Source organism: Heptranchias perlo, chromosome 4 (assembly GCF_035084215.1).
Source record: "Heptranchias perlo isolate sHepPer1 chromosome 4, sHepPer1.hap1, whole genome shotgun sequence".
NCBI classification, from domain to species: Eukaryota; Metazoa; Chordata; class Chondrichthyes; order Hexanchiformes; family Hexanchidae; genus Heptranchias; species Heptranchias perlo.
The window spans coordinates 83267815-83282660 of NC_090328.1; the positions used below are offsets into that span (position 1 = coordinate 83267815).

Sequence of the window (14846 nt, forward strand, 5' to 3'; positions counted from 1 at the left end):
TAATCTGTGGAAACAATATTTCACTGATCGAGTGGTCAATCAATGGAACAGGCTCCATAGGAAGACGGTGAAAGCAGTTCATTGATTCATTCAAATTAGATAGATTAATTTAGAAAATAACATTTTGGGATACAGTAAATTAGTAATTTGAGACATGACGTGTGGTAAGTGTAGCATGCTTGGGAGGAACAGGTGACTTTGAACCTATGGTTCCCAAAGCTTTCCTTCACTGGGGTTTTTCCTCACATCATGTCTGGGTCTGTTGTGGACTAATTGATAGAGATTGATTGCTATGATTAGTCACCAAATCCATTATCATTGTATCCTGACTACCAGGATGGTAGAAGGCCAACTAGATGGACCTTGGTCTTTTTTCGTCTAGCAATTCCTATGTTCTTAGGAGCACGATAATATAATTTATTTAGCAATTTTTCACAAGCTGGTTTCTGGAGTGTAACACCGTCTAAGTGCATAGTTCAGACCATTTCAGCTAAAGGAAGCAGTAAAAGGGACTTTTGAGGCCAGGGGAAAGGAAATTCCCCAAAATTTACAATATAAAATATTCTACCCTACTGTGGTACTTCTGTATAACAGTCAGATTTATTACTGTACACAATTACAGTTCAAAATACACCAATAGTAATCTCGCAATTTTCTTCAAAATCTTAAGCATCTATATGTATTACTAACTTAGTTTGTCCACCAGAGGAAAACAAATCAGATGTTGAATAACATTGTAGTTACTTTCAATATAAATATAATTTGGACCCAGCCTTTTAACAACTTCAGAAAAAGACAAACCTTGTTTGTTTCAATAAAATGTCAAACTAGAGATACAATAATAGATTCAATCCATCACTGAAATATTTCCTATTCTAGGTAGTTTTCTTTGTAGGATTATCATTGAAAGGTATGTTATCTAGAAGAACCTCTTTTCTGGGTCTAAGAACTGTGAAAAAAGAAATAAAGGTTAGTTATTTGAATCAGTATTTTTTTTGAGAAGGGAAATTGAGGACTATAGATATTAATGGAACTGTTGGAGATTTTTCTCGTGGGTGATAAAAGAATACTGAGGTCCTTCCCCTGAGTAGAGGATCAGCAAGTTGTGAGGGAAAGTCAAGTCCATGATAAAACAATGAGACATATATTCTGAATGGAGCTTTCTCTCACTCCTATGTTTTATTTCTCTACAAATAATTATGTTTTCAAAAAACAATCTGCATTTACTCTAAGGCTGCAATTGAACTCCATTTTTCTGTGGGCCTTTTAAAGGACTATTACAGATTATGCACTAGGTTTTCCGATTGTTATGCAGATGGTAACCCACTGGTGTTACAGTTGGAAGACCTACACCAAAGTCTGTGATGGCCTTATTATTAGCCTGGAGGTTATTTGAAAATCATAAACCAAAACAAAAAGATTTTTAAAAATGGATGAAAAGGATTTACAGTGAAACCTATAAATTAGGGACATCTAAGGGACTTGCATCAGCTATCCTTTATTTGCAGGTGTCCTTATTTTCAAAATGGTCATTGTACATACAGTAAACCAGATGAGCCAAATATCTCAGGATTGATTCTATCTCCTGCAGCATTCCTTCTTTCTTTCGTCCTCACCTGGGAGCATGCCTAATTCTGAAGCCTTGCCAGCGGGATGTGATTTCAGTTCGTTGGGTTTCCCAGATCATTGCCATCTCCGGGTCCTTTTCCATTGAGGGAGGGATGTCCTGATCCTGGTATCTGTTAGGTTGGCAGCCTGCACAGGGCCAGGTAGCTGCTGTAAGGCTGGAGTGCCTGAGAGATCCCAGCCAAATTGGGGGAATTAACATCCTGCAGACCTCTGTCCAGGGCCCCCGCCCTCCGTGTGCTGCAGCTGCTAATGTTTGAAGTGCTGGAGGGTGGGTAGGGGGCTGTTAGCAACTCATCAGTACCTGATGTACAGGTGGAGTGAGATGTGATCCTCCACTTACAGCTTTACTTTTTCCTGCTCTCTCCAACGCTCATGCATTTTAAGTTGGCTCATTGCTCGTAGACTGCCCGGAGCTATCCTCCTACACGGCCGCTTTCACACTCTGCACCCTCTGCTCTGCACTTAATACCATTTTAAATTAGAAATACCTGATATTTGACACGAATGGAAAAAATTGGATTCCACTACCTGAAGTCAGATGGCGCGCTGCTCGACAGACTGAAGTTTGAAGGAGTGCCGTTCCCGCCTTTTGTGAAATGGGGAGTTCTTTTTAACCCAGCATCCATAGCGGCAGAGAAACCGCTCTATCCCCGGGATGGGACCATGCAAGCGTTCAATCCCAGAGATTAGAGTGGTTTCTCTGCCGCTACGGATGCTGGGTAAAGAGATCTCCATTCCACAAAAGCCATTTCTTTCACCCGTTGCCGCCTCCCGTTTACCTGCGAGACCAGTGTTTTAAGTTGCAAACGGACTTGGTGCATCGCAGACTGTCCGTAGTTCGTAATTTGCGAGTGTCCGTGGTTTCGAGGTACATCTATTACAATGCAAGTTATTTGGGATTGTCAATAAGTATATGTTTTTTGGGAGTGTCCATTTGTACAGGTTTCACTGTAGTTACCTATGAACCAGGTTCCCAATAGAAGGTGCCCTATTTACATATTATTACAAAAAGAAAATCCATTAAAGAAACAAATAAAATAAAATGTTTTTGGAACGGTAATTATTACTTTAATCAGATTTTTAATAGGATAGACATCTTTTATGCGGTCTTGGCTAGTGCATCCATCACTACTCTAAGCAATGTTTCATACAAACTGGCAAGTATTGATGGGAGTTTAGTAGCACCTGGCTAGATGTTATAACATCACTTTTTAGGTGACCAGACTGCTCTGAAAGTAAAATCTCCTTCAACTGGGAAGCTAATCACTGTTCAGAGAAATAGGTTTTTAAAAATGTTCATCTTTGCAGAGTTATGACCTGAAGCCATTAACTTTAGAACACTATAATAGAGTAGTATCCCTTTAAATGACAGATCTTTTCAGTTTGGATTACAAGTACTCAATCCTAACCAATCCAAAGCAACCTTTGTATTCAGAAAAAGACTATTTACATATGATGGCTAACACTTAACAATAAGGATTTCAATACTAGGCGATATGCTTCCCAAACAGAGGCCAAACTAATTAAAGCAGAATTCTCAGATCTACCACGGCTCAGATCTACCAGCACTTGTACTTATTATTATTAGGAACATCAGAAGTAAACAGCAAAATTGCAAATTATTTACTGGCACTTCCAATGGAAAACCCACCAGACTGGGGATGGGTGTCTTGTGTGTGTGCTGTGCTTAGGTGCATCTGGGCAGATGAGTCTAAGTTAGGCTGCTAATGCAATAACTGAATTACCAAACAGAAAGCAATCCTGTTGGGAGGGAATAGTAAATTCTCCCACTAAACAACTAATTTGGGTCAGTGGTGATTGCTGTAATGGAATAATGCTCAAAAAAGGTGTTCAATAAGGTGTCATATAAAAGACTTGGTGATAAAAATCGAGGAACATTGTATTAAAGTGAAATAAAAACTGAAAATGCTGGAAAAAGCTCAGCAAGTATCTGTGGATAAAAAAAGTTAATGTTTCAGGTTGAAGACCTTTCGTCAGGTCTTCGACCTGAAACATTAACTCTGTTTCTTTCTCCACAGATGCTGCCTCACTTGCTGAGCGTTTCCAGCATTTTCTGTTTTTATTTTGGATTTCCAGCATCCGCAGTATTTTGTTTGATTGTATTAAAAAGTGAATGTGGCAGCATGGATAGGAAGATAGCTAAAGGGCAAACAAAAGAAATTTGTGGGTAATGGATGTTTTTCAGACTGGAAAGGATGTAGAGTGGTGGCCCCTATGTGTGAGATACAAGGATATCACGGCCATGGAGAGGGTACAGAAGAGCTTGACTAAGATACCAGAGATACAGGGCTTTAGTTTTGAGGACAGCAAGAGAAACTGAGCCTCTTTTCATTTGAGCAAAGAAGGTTAAGAGGTGATCGAATAGAGGTGTTCAGGAAAAACTAATTACACTAGAAGATCGGTAACTAGAGGGCATAAATTTAAGATTGAACGAACGAAGGGAGCGCTTAGGAAAATAATTTTTTTTTAAAAAACGCAGAGGGGTGTTAGAACACAGAATGTCCGACCCGATCGGTGGTGAAAGCAAAACCTAAAGTAGCTTTAAAAAAGGAAAAGGCAGAGGAACGGGACTAAGCCAATAGATCTTTCAGTGAGTTGCCATAGGCACAATGGCCAATATGGTCTCCTTCTGTGCTGTAAAATTCTATGGTTCTGTTTTATTATTCTAGGAGTATATTCCGGTGGAGTTCCACAGGACAGGTTCAAATGTGAAAGTGGCCTGAACTTCTCATATTTTCATTGATAAAATAGAAAAAGGAAATCTCCAAATCAAACTCAATTTTAGCATTGGTTTCAGCCACAATATGTGATCATATAAAATTCCTAAATCATGCAACTGCTGTTTTAATGTACAATACATTCATTTGGCTAGATTTTTATACTTAAAAGAAGGTACCTTACTTACAAATTGTGTTATGGTTTGTGTGAACTCCCTGGATTACCGTTTTTCTGAGAATAACTTCTACATCTGAACCTAATTTAAGTAACTGTGAAGAAAACAAAGACACTTAATACAGAAACAATTACTAAATAAACTCTTGATGCATCTAATCAAGCTAACAATACAGTTAATCAGACCTCTGGCCATGTATATAAATGTAGAGCTAGGCATATTAGATATGCTATTACCTCCATCTATTCAGTAAATGGAAGTTCATTCTTCTTGTTGTGTGCCATAGTATAAAAGCAAATTGTGGAAAAGCACTTTGCCTTGATAATACAATTCAACATTTCTGCTCAGTGAAATAGGATCAACATTTACATTTGGTTAGATTATAGTAGACAGGAGAATGGGAAACATTACCAATTTCAACAAGAACAGAAGTATGGACTACAGGACTGCACAAAAGTCATGGAAGCATTAGGAAAGCAGATGTAGGATCTAGTAGGAATGGGAGATGGGTATCTGGGTATGGAGCATAGGTAGGGGTGTAGGGGGAAAGAGAGGGGACCCAGAATATAGAATCATAGAATGATACAGCACAGGATGCCATTCAGCCCATCGGGCCTGTGCCGGCTCTTTGAGTTATCCAATTAGTCCCACTCCCCTGCTCTTTCCTCATAGTCCTGCAAATGTTTCCCCTTCAAGTATTTATCCAATTCCCTTTTGAAACTTAATGAATCTGCTTCCACCACACTTTCAGACAGGACATTCCAGATCATAACAACTCGCTGTGTAAATTTTTTTTCCTCATGTCACCTCTGGCTGTTTTACCAATTACCATAAATCTGTATCCTCTGGTTACAAACCCCTCTGCCATTGGAAACAGTTTCTCCTTATTGACTCTATCAAAACTGCTCATGATTTTGAACACCTCTATCAAATCTCCCCTTAACCTTCTCTGCTCTAAGGAGAATTATCCCAGCTTCTCCAGTCTATCCACATAACTGAAGTCTTTCATCCCTGGTACCATTCTAGTAAATCTTCTTTGCATCCTCTCTTAGGCCTTGACATCCTTCCTAAAGTGTGGTGCCCAGAATTGGACACAATACTTCAGCTGGGACCTAACCAGTGATTTATAAAGATTTAGCATAACTTCCCTGCTCTTGTACTCTATGTCTCTATTAATAAATGTAAGGAATCTTACAACACCAGGTTATAGTCCAACAATTTTATTTTAAAATCACAAGCTTTTGGAGATTATCTCCTTCGTCAGGTGACTTCGAAGGAGAAAAAAAATTTACACAGCGAGTTGTTATGATCTGGAATGTCCTGTCTGAAAGTGTGGTGGAAGCAGATTCATTAAGTTTCAAAAGGGAATTGGATAAATACTGGAAGGGGAAACATTTGCAGGACTATGAGGAAAGAGCAGGGAGTGGGACTAATTGGATAACTCAAAGAGCCGGCACAGGCCCGATGGGCTGAATGGCATCCTGTGCTGTATCATTCTATGATTCTCACTCACCTGACGAAGGAGATAATCTCCGAAAGCTTGTGATTTTAAAATAAAATTGTTGGACTATAACCTGGTGTTGTAAGATTCCTTACATTTGTCCACCCCAGTCCATCACCGGCATCTCCACATCATGTCTATTAATAAATCCCAGGATCCCATATGCCTTGTTAACAGCCTTTTCAACTTGTCCTGCCACCTTCAAAGATTTGAATACATACACCCCTCTGTTCCTGCACCCCCTTTAAAATTGTACCATTTCGTTTATATTGCCTCTCCTCATTCTTCCTACCAAAATGAATCACTTCACACTTCTCTGCGTTAAATTTCATTTGCCACGGTCTGCCCATTTCACCAATCTATGTCCTCCTGAAGTCGGTTACTATCCTCCTCGCTCTTTACTACATTTCCGAGTTCCGTGTCATCTGCAAACTTTGAAATTATACCTTGTATACCCAAGTCCAGGTCATTGATACATATCAAAAAGAGTAGTAGTCTCAATACCGACCCTTGGAGGACACCACTGTATCCTTCCCGCCAGTCCAAAAAACAACGTTCACCACTATTCTCTGCTTTCTGTCCATTAGCCAATTTCGTATCCATGCAGCAACTGCCCCTTTAATCCCATGGGCTTCAATTTTGCTAACAAGTTCTATTATGTGGTACTTTATCAAACGCCTTTTGAAAGTCCAAAAAAAAATCAACCTCTCCATTACTTCATCAAAGAACTCAAGTTAGTCAAACACAAATCCGTGCTGACTTTCATTTATTAACCCATATTTTTCCAAGTTTTTTTTTATTCGTTCATGGGATGTGGGCTTCGCTGGCGAGGCCGGCATTTATTGCCCATCCCTAATTGCCCTCGAGAAGGTGGTGGTGAGCCGTCTTCTTGAACAGCTGCAGTCTGTGTGGTGAAGGTTCTCCCACAGTGCCTTTAGGAAGGGAGTTCCAGGATTTTGACCCAGCGACGATGAAGGAACGGCGATATATTTCCAAGTCGGGATGGTGTGTGACTTGGAGGGGAACGTGCAGGTGGTGTTGTTCCCATGTGCCTGCTGCTCTTGTCCTTCTAGGTGGTAGAGGTCGCGGGTTTGGGAGGTGCTGTCGAAGAAGCCTTGGTGAGTTGCTGCAATGCATCCTGTGGATGGTACACACTGCAGCCACAGTGCGCCGGTGGTGGAAGGAGTGAATGTTTAGAGTGGTGGATGGGGTGCCAATCAAGCGGGCTGCTTTGTCCTGGATGGTGCGAGCTTCTTGAGTGTTGTTGGAGCTGCACTCATCCAAGCAAGTGGAGAGTATTCCATCACACTCCTGACTTGTGCCTTGTAGATGGTGGAAAGGCTTTGGGGACTCAGGAGGTGAGTCACTCGCCATAGAATACCCAGCCTCTGACCTGCTCTTGTAGCCACAGTATTTTGTGGCTGGTCCAGTTAAGTTTCTGGTCAATGGTGACCCATCTCTCAAAAGGAGCTAGCTGCTTAGAATTATACAGCAAAGGAGGCCACTGCGGTGCACTGTGCCTGCGCCAGCTTTATGAAAGAGCTATCCAATTAATCCCGTTCCCTTGCTCTTTCACTATAGCCCTGAAAATTTTTCCTTTTCAAGTATATATCCAATTCCCTTGTGAAAGTTACTGTTGAATCTGCTTCCACCCCACTTTCAGGCAGTGCATTCCAGATCGTAACAATTCGCTGCGTAAAAACATTTCTCCTCATCTCCCTACTGGCTTTTTTTTGCCATTATTTTAAATCTGTGTCCTCTGGTTACCGGCCCTCCTTCCAATGGAAACAGTTTCTCCCTATCTACTCTGTTAAAGCCCCTCATAATTTTGAGCACCTCTATTAAATCTCCCCTTAACCTTCTCTGCTAGAACAATCCTAGCTTCTCTAGTCTCTCCACAAAACTGAAGTCGTTCATCCCTGGTACCATCTACTAAATCCCCTCTGCACCATTTCCAAGGCCTTGACATCCTTCATCCAATTCCTCTGCCCTTTTTTTTTATTTTGAACTATTTATACAATTACCTTTTAAAACCCATTATGGATGTCTCAATCACCCTCTGCAAAAAAAAAAAATTCTTGTAATCTCTCCTGACTTTGATTATGATAAATTTATAACCTCTAGTTACTGACTCACTGACCAGTGGAAATAGTTTTCCTGATTTACCCTCATGTTGGCTATTCATAATTTTCCCATTTCTAAGAGCATTAATTTTATCTTGTATTTTGGCCTCCAGAAGCTTACCCACTACCAATGTTAGGCTGTAAAATCAGACCATAACAAAGGTTTCTCCATTGTTGAGGAAACCCTTTCAATAAATGCACCCCCCCCCCTCACCTGGCCTGACCTTCCCAACACAGTGGCCAAGGCATATTCCTGGCCAATCCCAGGAAGTTCAAGCACTTTCACCGCTTTATAATTAATGTAGCAGCTGGAGGAGCGAAATGTAAGAGACAATAATGCATATTACAGGGACACACTGCTGAACAGAACATAATTTTTCACCGTAAATAATTACTGACACTACATCAATGCAGCTGCTCATACCAATAACAGAACTTGATCATTAGTCACCTTGGTCTTTTAAAAAAATTTTACGCACACATCCTAGATATATGTATGAGTAACCCAGACATATCCTGGTGCAATTGGCCATTGAGTTCTTGATAAATAGCCTTTAGTCAGGGGAATACTTGGTAGAAGAGAGGTTACTTGTAAAGATTGCCATATTGAACGGACCTCAGTTATTTGCTCTGGAGAGGACACAGTAAGGTTGTTCCGGAATTCAGAATTAATTTTCTGTCTTGCAGCTAAACAGCAGAACACAAAATTAGTTTCAGTATACTATCAAATTCTAAACACAAATATTCATAAATTTAAGTCTGATGTATTACAATGATCTAGATTTGAGTAATTTTTTCAGGGTCCCAAGAAACATCACAGAAGTTTTCTAAATATTAAATATCCTCTAAAGACAAAGCTCAGTATTACCAAATATAATGGAAACACATGGAACAGGAAATTCCAATTTAACAAACATGATTGTGAATAGAATATAATGGAAACTCCATTTACTATCATAATGTTGACCTTCCTTCTCCCAAGTATATAATGGAAATGGGTACATAATTCACAATCCCTAAGTTTTGATCTTATACGCACAATAAAGCAATACCCTTGACGAGGGAATAAAGTCCTGCATAGTACAAATAACTTTCTTAGGTCGTGAGATTGATTTGAGTTAATCAGGTGGTGGTTGGTATTGGTAGACTGCAATGAGGCACTGTCATGTGCAAGATTTCCTGTGAAAAATGTGACAGATAACCAGGGCTGCAGATAATTGGAGCATGGATAACAGATCAGTGGAGTTAGAAGTGGGTTGCTTGAATAGGTAGAAATACAGTGTATCTACAATTCAAAAGCACATTGAGCATGAGGAAGACTATTGCTACTAGTGGCAAAAAGGGGAAAGGAGACAAAATGGTCGGTGTGAACGTTCAGCTTTATTTTCCTTTGCTCAATGCTTTGGATACCCTCCCCGCCAAAATTTGGAAAATACATTGGATTTGGAATTTTGAATATTGCAAGCCGTTGTTAGATTAAACGCTTCTTATGGCCTCCTAAACTCCAGTGTACAGAATTAATTGGCTCCATATTGACTCTTAAGGCCCTATTACCTACATGATAACGCAAATTTAAAGTGAATTATGTGTAAAATTAAAATGATAATCAGAAGTGGGAAGGGTGGATAAAGAATTCACTCTGTGATGCTTTTGCTATATCTTTATTTTTGATCCAAACTGAAATTTTCTCTTGTTCATTAACTGTTGTTTGTTTAGAAGTAACTGAGAACAAATATTTCCAGATGCAGCAATATCATGATCTCTATCTCTTGCCCTAGCACACTGGCAGTTGTGAAACTTAGACATGTACGAAGCATGACTGCGTTTAAGGGGTCACTGGGCTCATTTGAGCATCACTCTCCTTGGAACCCAATTTAAAATAAAAGTGTCCACAGCAGCATATAGACTGTGACTTTCAAAACTATCAAGAACTCAAAATACGGGCTCAGAGCTTGACCAGGGCCAGCTCGATTAAAATTTCTGTTAAATTAAGTTTGGAATAACCAGTTCTCTCAGTGGAAGTGAAATGTCTGCCTTCCATGTCTGTGAAATTAGATATTTTTCTTAAAAGATCATCCAAATCAAGTTTTGCAGAAGTCAAAGTTTGACAGAGGAAAGAACTGGATTGGTTCGCACCAATTCACAACTGAAGCCCAGAGAGTGAACAAAAAATGTTGACAATATATTTAAACCTTACATTAGTACATAGCTTCTAATGTTTTGTTGAAGATTTTGTTTGTTGTCATGCTGCGGGTATGGTCAACCTTTTAAAATATGAACTAAAAAAAAATTGTATACCAACAAAAGAACCCTACAAGTTTAAATATAGTCTAATTACTGCAGATATACATATACATACATATACACATACACACCACGCAAGAAATGTTTAACCTAGCAAAATGTGACTTTTGATATTTGTTGTTTTCAATGATTTACTTGCAATTGAGACTGTGCTCTCTCATTTCCCTTTCCCACATTCCTTCCCTCTCACAATCCCTCACTCATTACTCGTCATTGCCTCTTTGTCCCATTCCTTTGCTCCCTGATTCTCTCATTCATTCATTCATTCTTCTATCCCTCCCATTTCATGTCTCTCCCTCTCACTCCTCCTTGCCTTCCATCCCTTTCTTATTTTGACACAGTTGCTGCCACCAGCTTTGCTTAATAAACCCAAACATTACCTACATGCCAGGTAATGGTACCTGGCTTCTTTTTTGCTGTAGACACCAGTAGGGCTAAGGATTTGTGCTTTTGGCACAATTGTGGTTTTGATTCAGGGGCAAGAGTGCTCGCAACAAAGCAAAACTGACACTACAACTGCCAAGAACATTTGGAATTACATCTCTGAATCATGCTTTGTTTTTCATTAAAATACAAGGAATGGAACACCATCCAATTTTTAGTGTTTAATTCATTAACTCCATATACCAATCCACCTCCTTATTCATAGCCAATATGCCATTTATCGTGGGAATGGGCATTAATTGGAAAGTCTTCATTTTTCTAAAAAATGACCTTAATTTCAACAAAACAGACTCAATACAGGTTTTAGTAAAAGGGAATACGCAGTAACCAGAATATATTGAGAGGGGTAGAGGAAGTGAGAGACCTTGGAGTGCATGAGCACAGGTCCCTGAAGGTGGCAGTACAGGTAGATAAGGTTGTGAAGAAGGCATACGGAATGCTCTCCGTTATTAGTCGAGGTATAGAATACAAAAGCAGGGATGTAATGATGGAACTGTATAAAACGCTGGTAAGGCCACAGCTGGAGAATTGTGTGTGGTTCTGGTCACATTACAGGAAGGACGGCACATGGGAACAACACCACCTGCATGTTCCCCTCCAAGTCACACACCATCCCGACTTGGAAATATATCGCTGTTCCTTCATCGTCGCTGGGTCAAAATCTTGGAACTCCCTTCCTAACAGCACCGTGGGAGAACCTTCACCACACAGACTGCAGCGGTTTAAGAAGGCGGCTCACCACCACCTTCTCAAGGGCAATTAGGCATAGGCAATAAATGCTGACCTTGCCAGCGACGCCCACATCCCATGAACGAATAAAAAAAAATTGCTCTGGAGAGAGTGCAGAAAAGATTTACAAGAATGTTGCCAGGGCTTGAAAATTGCAGCTATGAGGAGAGATTGGATCAGCTAGGGTTGTTTTCCTTGGAGCAGAGGAGGCTGAGGGGAGACTTGATTGAGGTGTACAAAATTATGAGGAGGCCCAGATAGAGTCGACAGGGAGTACCTGTTTCACCTACTGGAGAGTTCAAGAACTAGAGGACATAAATTTAAGCTGATTGGCAGACGGATTAGAGGGGACGAGGAAAAACTTTTTTACCCAGAGGTTAGTGGGTGTATGGAATTTGCTGCCCGAATTGGTGGTAGAGGCAGGGAGCCTCAACTCTTTTTAAAAGTACCTGGACCTGGAACTGGACCTAAAGTGCTGTAAGCTGCAGGGCTATGGACCGGGTGCTGGAAGGTGGGATTAGAATGGGCACCTGGTTGTTCTTCAAGCCAGCGCGGACACGATGGGCTGAATAAAGCAGCCCGCTTGATTGGCACCCCATCCACCACCCTAAACATTCACTCCCTTCACCACCGGCGCACTGTGGCTGCAGTGTGCACCATCCACAGGATGCACTGCAGCAACTTGCCAAGGCTTCTTCGACAGCACCTCCCAAACCCGCGACCTCTACCACCTAGAAGGACAAGGGCAGCAGGCGCATGGGAACAACACCACCTGCACGTTCCCCTCCAAGTCACACACCATCCCGACTTGGAAATATATCGCCGTTCCTTCATTGACGCTGGGTCAAAATCCTGGAACTCCCTTCCTAACAGCACTGTGGGAGAACCATCACCACACGGACTGCAGCGGTTCAAGAAGGCGGCTCACCACCACCTTCTCAAGGGCAATTAGGGATGGGCAATAAATGCCGGCCTTGCCAGTGTCTCCCACATCCCGTGAACGAATAAAAAAAAAAAAATGGCCCCCTTCTGTGCTGTATCTTTTCTATGGGTGAGGAAAGTAGGGAAATACATACATTTTGTGAAAAGGGTTATATTTTCAACCTTTAATATATTGGATCTTAGCAGATTAACTCCGTATGGTTATCTTTTCTCCATAAAATGAACAGTTACTATAATATATAGCTCATGGCTGCATTGTGAAACACAAATGTAGACTGCAGTTGTGATACCTACCAAGCAAGTTCACAATACTTTTCCTTTTTACTTGCAGAGGTGAAAAGATAGTTCTAGATGGGACATCTTGTATTATTCTATTGTGCATCAATGTACTTACTTTAAAGAAATACATCCACACCAGTTCTAGTAATAGTATTACCAGTTAATGTAGCTTACCTTCTAGAGCTTGATTGTCATCTCTAAACACCTGTTTTCTTGTTCTATGTAAAGCCTTGAAAAGCTGCAATACCTTCCAAAGCAAAAAGATACAAGAAGGCAGACATATTCCAATAAAGTATTAATATACAGCCTACAATTTATCATAACTATCAATTTACAAAAAATTCTACCAATCTATTAACAAGTCTATCATCATCATATAGGCTAGTTTTACTACACAGTTGGTGTCAACATAAAGGAGTTTTGGTTTTACATCCAGACAACTAGTATATAACTCTGGACCACATTGAATACTGCAAAGGGGTGCAAGCCTACTTCAGCTTCACACTTGCAGCTGCAAAACAAGCTTTAAATTGTTCCTGGGCAGTCTGCTATATAACCTGGGAACTTGTTAAACTGCTTAATACTAGTAAAGTGCCAATTTATTAAAATTAAATTTAAACTGAGGAGCATAGCTTGGCTGACTCGACAGCAGTCTTGAGCGGGTAATATAATTCAGACCTGCTGGCTCTGCATTGCTGGCAGCAGTTATCAAACCAGAATGTGTAGTCCAACAGCAGCCAAAGAAATAAATATTGAGAATGAGGTCAAAGAGTGAAGCAGACTGCAAACCATCTATGTGAATGTAGCTTGTATTAAAATAGCCTACATTTTTAAAGCAAATCGAATAATTGTCGCCCCCAGCGCATCCCTGTAACAGCCTTCACAGCACATACCCTGACTATTTGTTGTTGTCCTTGTCTCAGGTCATTCGGTGCTTTGCGCCTTCTCTATCTCAGTATTCGCAGCGTTAGGTTAAAAACAGCTCGGACACAATGTCAGTGTCACTAACTCTGGTGAGCGATCTCTGGGTGAGTCGTGCTCTCCCCCCTCCCTCACCCACCTTTCAAGCAGTGAACAAGTTACCCGGGCTCAGAGTGAAACCCGCGCCACGCTCACCTTGCCGCGCGTGTCCATGCCGCTTCTCTCCGGGCTCGGCTCGACTCGGGTGCTCGGTGCTCGGCTCGGGGGACTCGGGTGCTCGGGCTCGGCTCGGGGGACTCGGGTGCTCGGGCTCGGCTCGGGGGACTCGGGTGCTGGGGCTCGGCTCGGGCTCGGGGGACTCGGGTGCTGGGGCTCGGCTCGGGCTCGGGGGACTCGGGTGCTCGGCTCGGCTCGGGGGACTCGGGTGCTGGGGCTCGGCTCGGGGGACTCGGTGCTGGGGCTCGGCTCGGGGGACTCGGTGCTGGGGCTCGGCTCGGGGGACTCGGGTGCTGGGGCTCGGCTCGGGGGACTCGGGTGCTCGGCTCGGCTCGGCTCGGGGGACTCGGGTGCTCGGGCTCGGCTCGGCTCGGCTCGGGGGACTCGGGGGCTCGGCTCGGCTCGGCTCGGGGGACTCGGGGGCTCGGCTCGGCTCGGGGGACTCGGGGGCTCGGCTCGGCTCGGGGGGCTCGGGGGCTCGGGCTCGGCTCGGCTCGGGGGGCTCGGGGGCTCGGGCTCGGCTCGGCTCGGGGGCTCGGGCTCGGCTCGGCTCGGGGGACTCGGGCTCGGCTCGGCTCGGGGGACTCGGGTGCTCGGGCTCGGCTCGGCACTGCACCAAATCCACCTCCGTACCGTCGCTGCCCGGGGACAAACTACTTAACAACGTTGTCGAAATCGCAATTCCGAAAAGTTTTCAGAGTCAGGCCAATACCAAGACATGAAATAAAAACATAAAATGCTGGAAAGACTCAGCAAGTCAGGCAGCATCGGTGGAGAAAGAAAGAGAGTTAAGGTTTCAGGTCGATGACCCTTCCTCATCTCCCTACATCCCTTCGGCATCGAC

General features: G+C 42.4%; 1 protein-coding gene across 1 annotated transcript; it reads right to left on the reverse strand.

Moving 5' to 3' along the window:
• Positions 1 to 428: 428 nt before the first annotated feature.
• On the reverse strand, positions 429 to 14447 carry lyrm7 (LYR motif containing 7). Its single transcript, XM_067983252.1, has 5 exons — positions 13982 to 14447; positions 13040 to 13112; positions 8784 to 8854; positions 4556 to 4637; positions 429 to 949 (listed from the first exon to the last, which is right to left on the reverse strand). The coding sequence occupies exons 1-5, from the start codon at positions 13997 to 13999 to the stop codon at positions 876 to 878; spliced, it is 318 nt and encodes a 105-aa protein (XP_067839353.1). The 5' UTR covers positions 14000 to 14447; the 3' UTR covers positions 429 to 875.
• Positions 14448 to 14846: the final 399 nt, after the last annotated feature.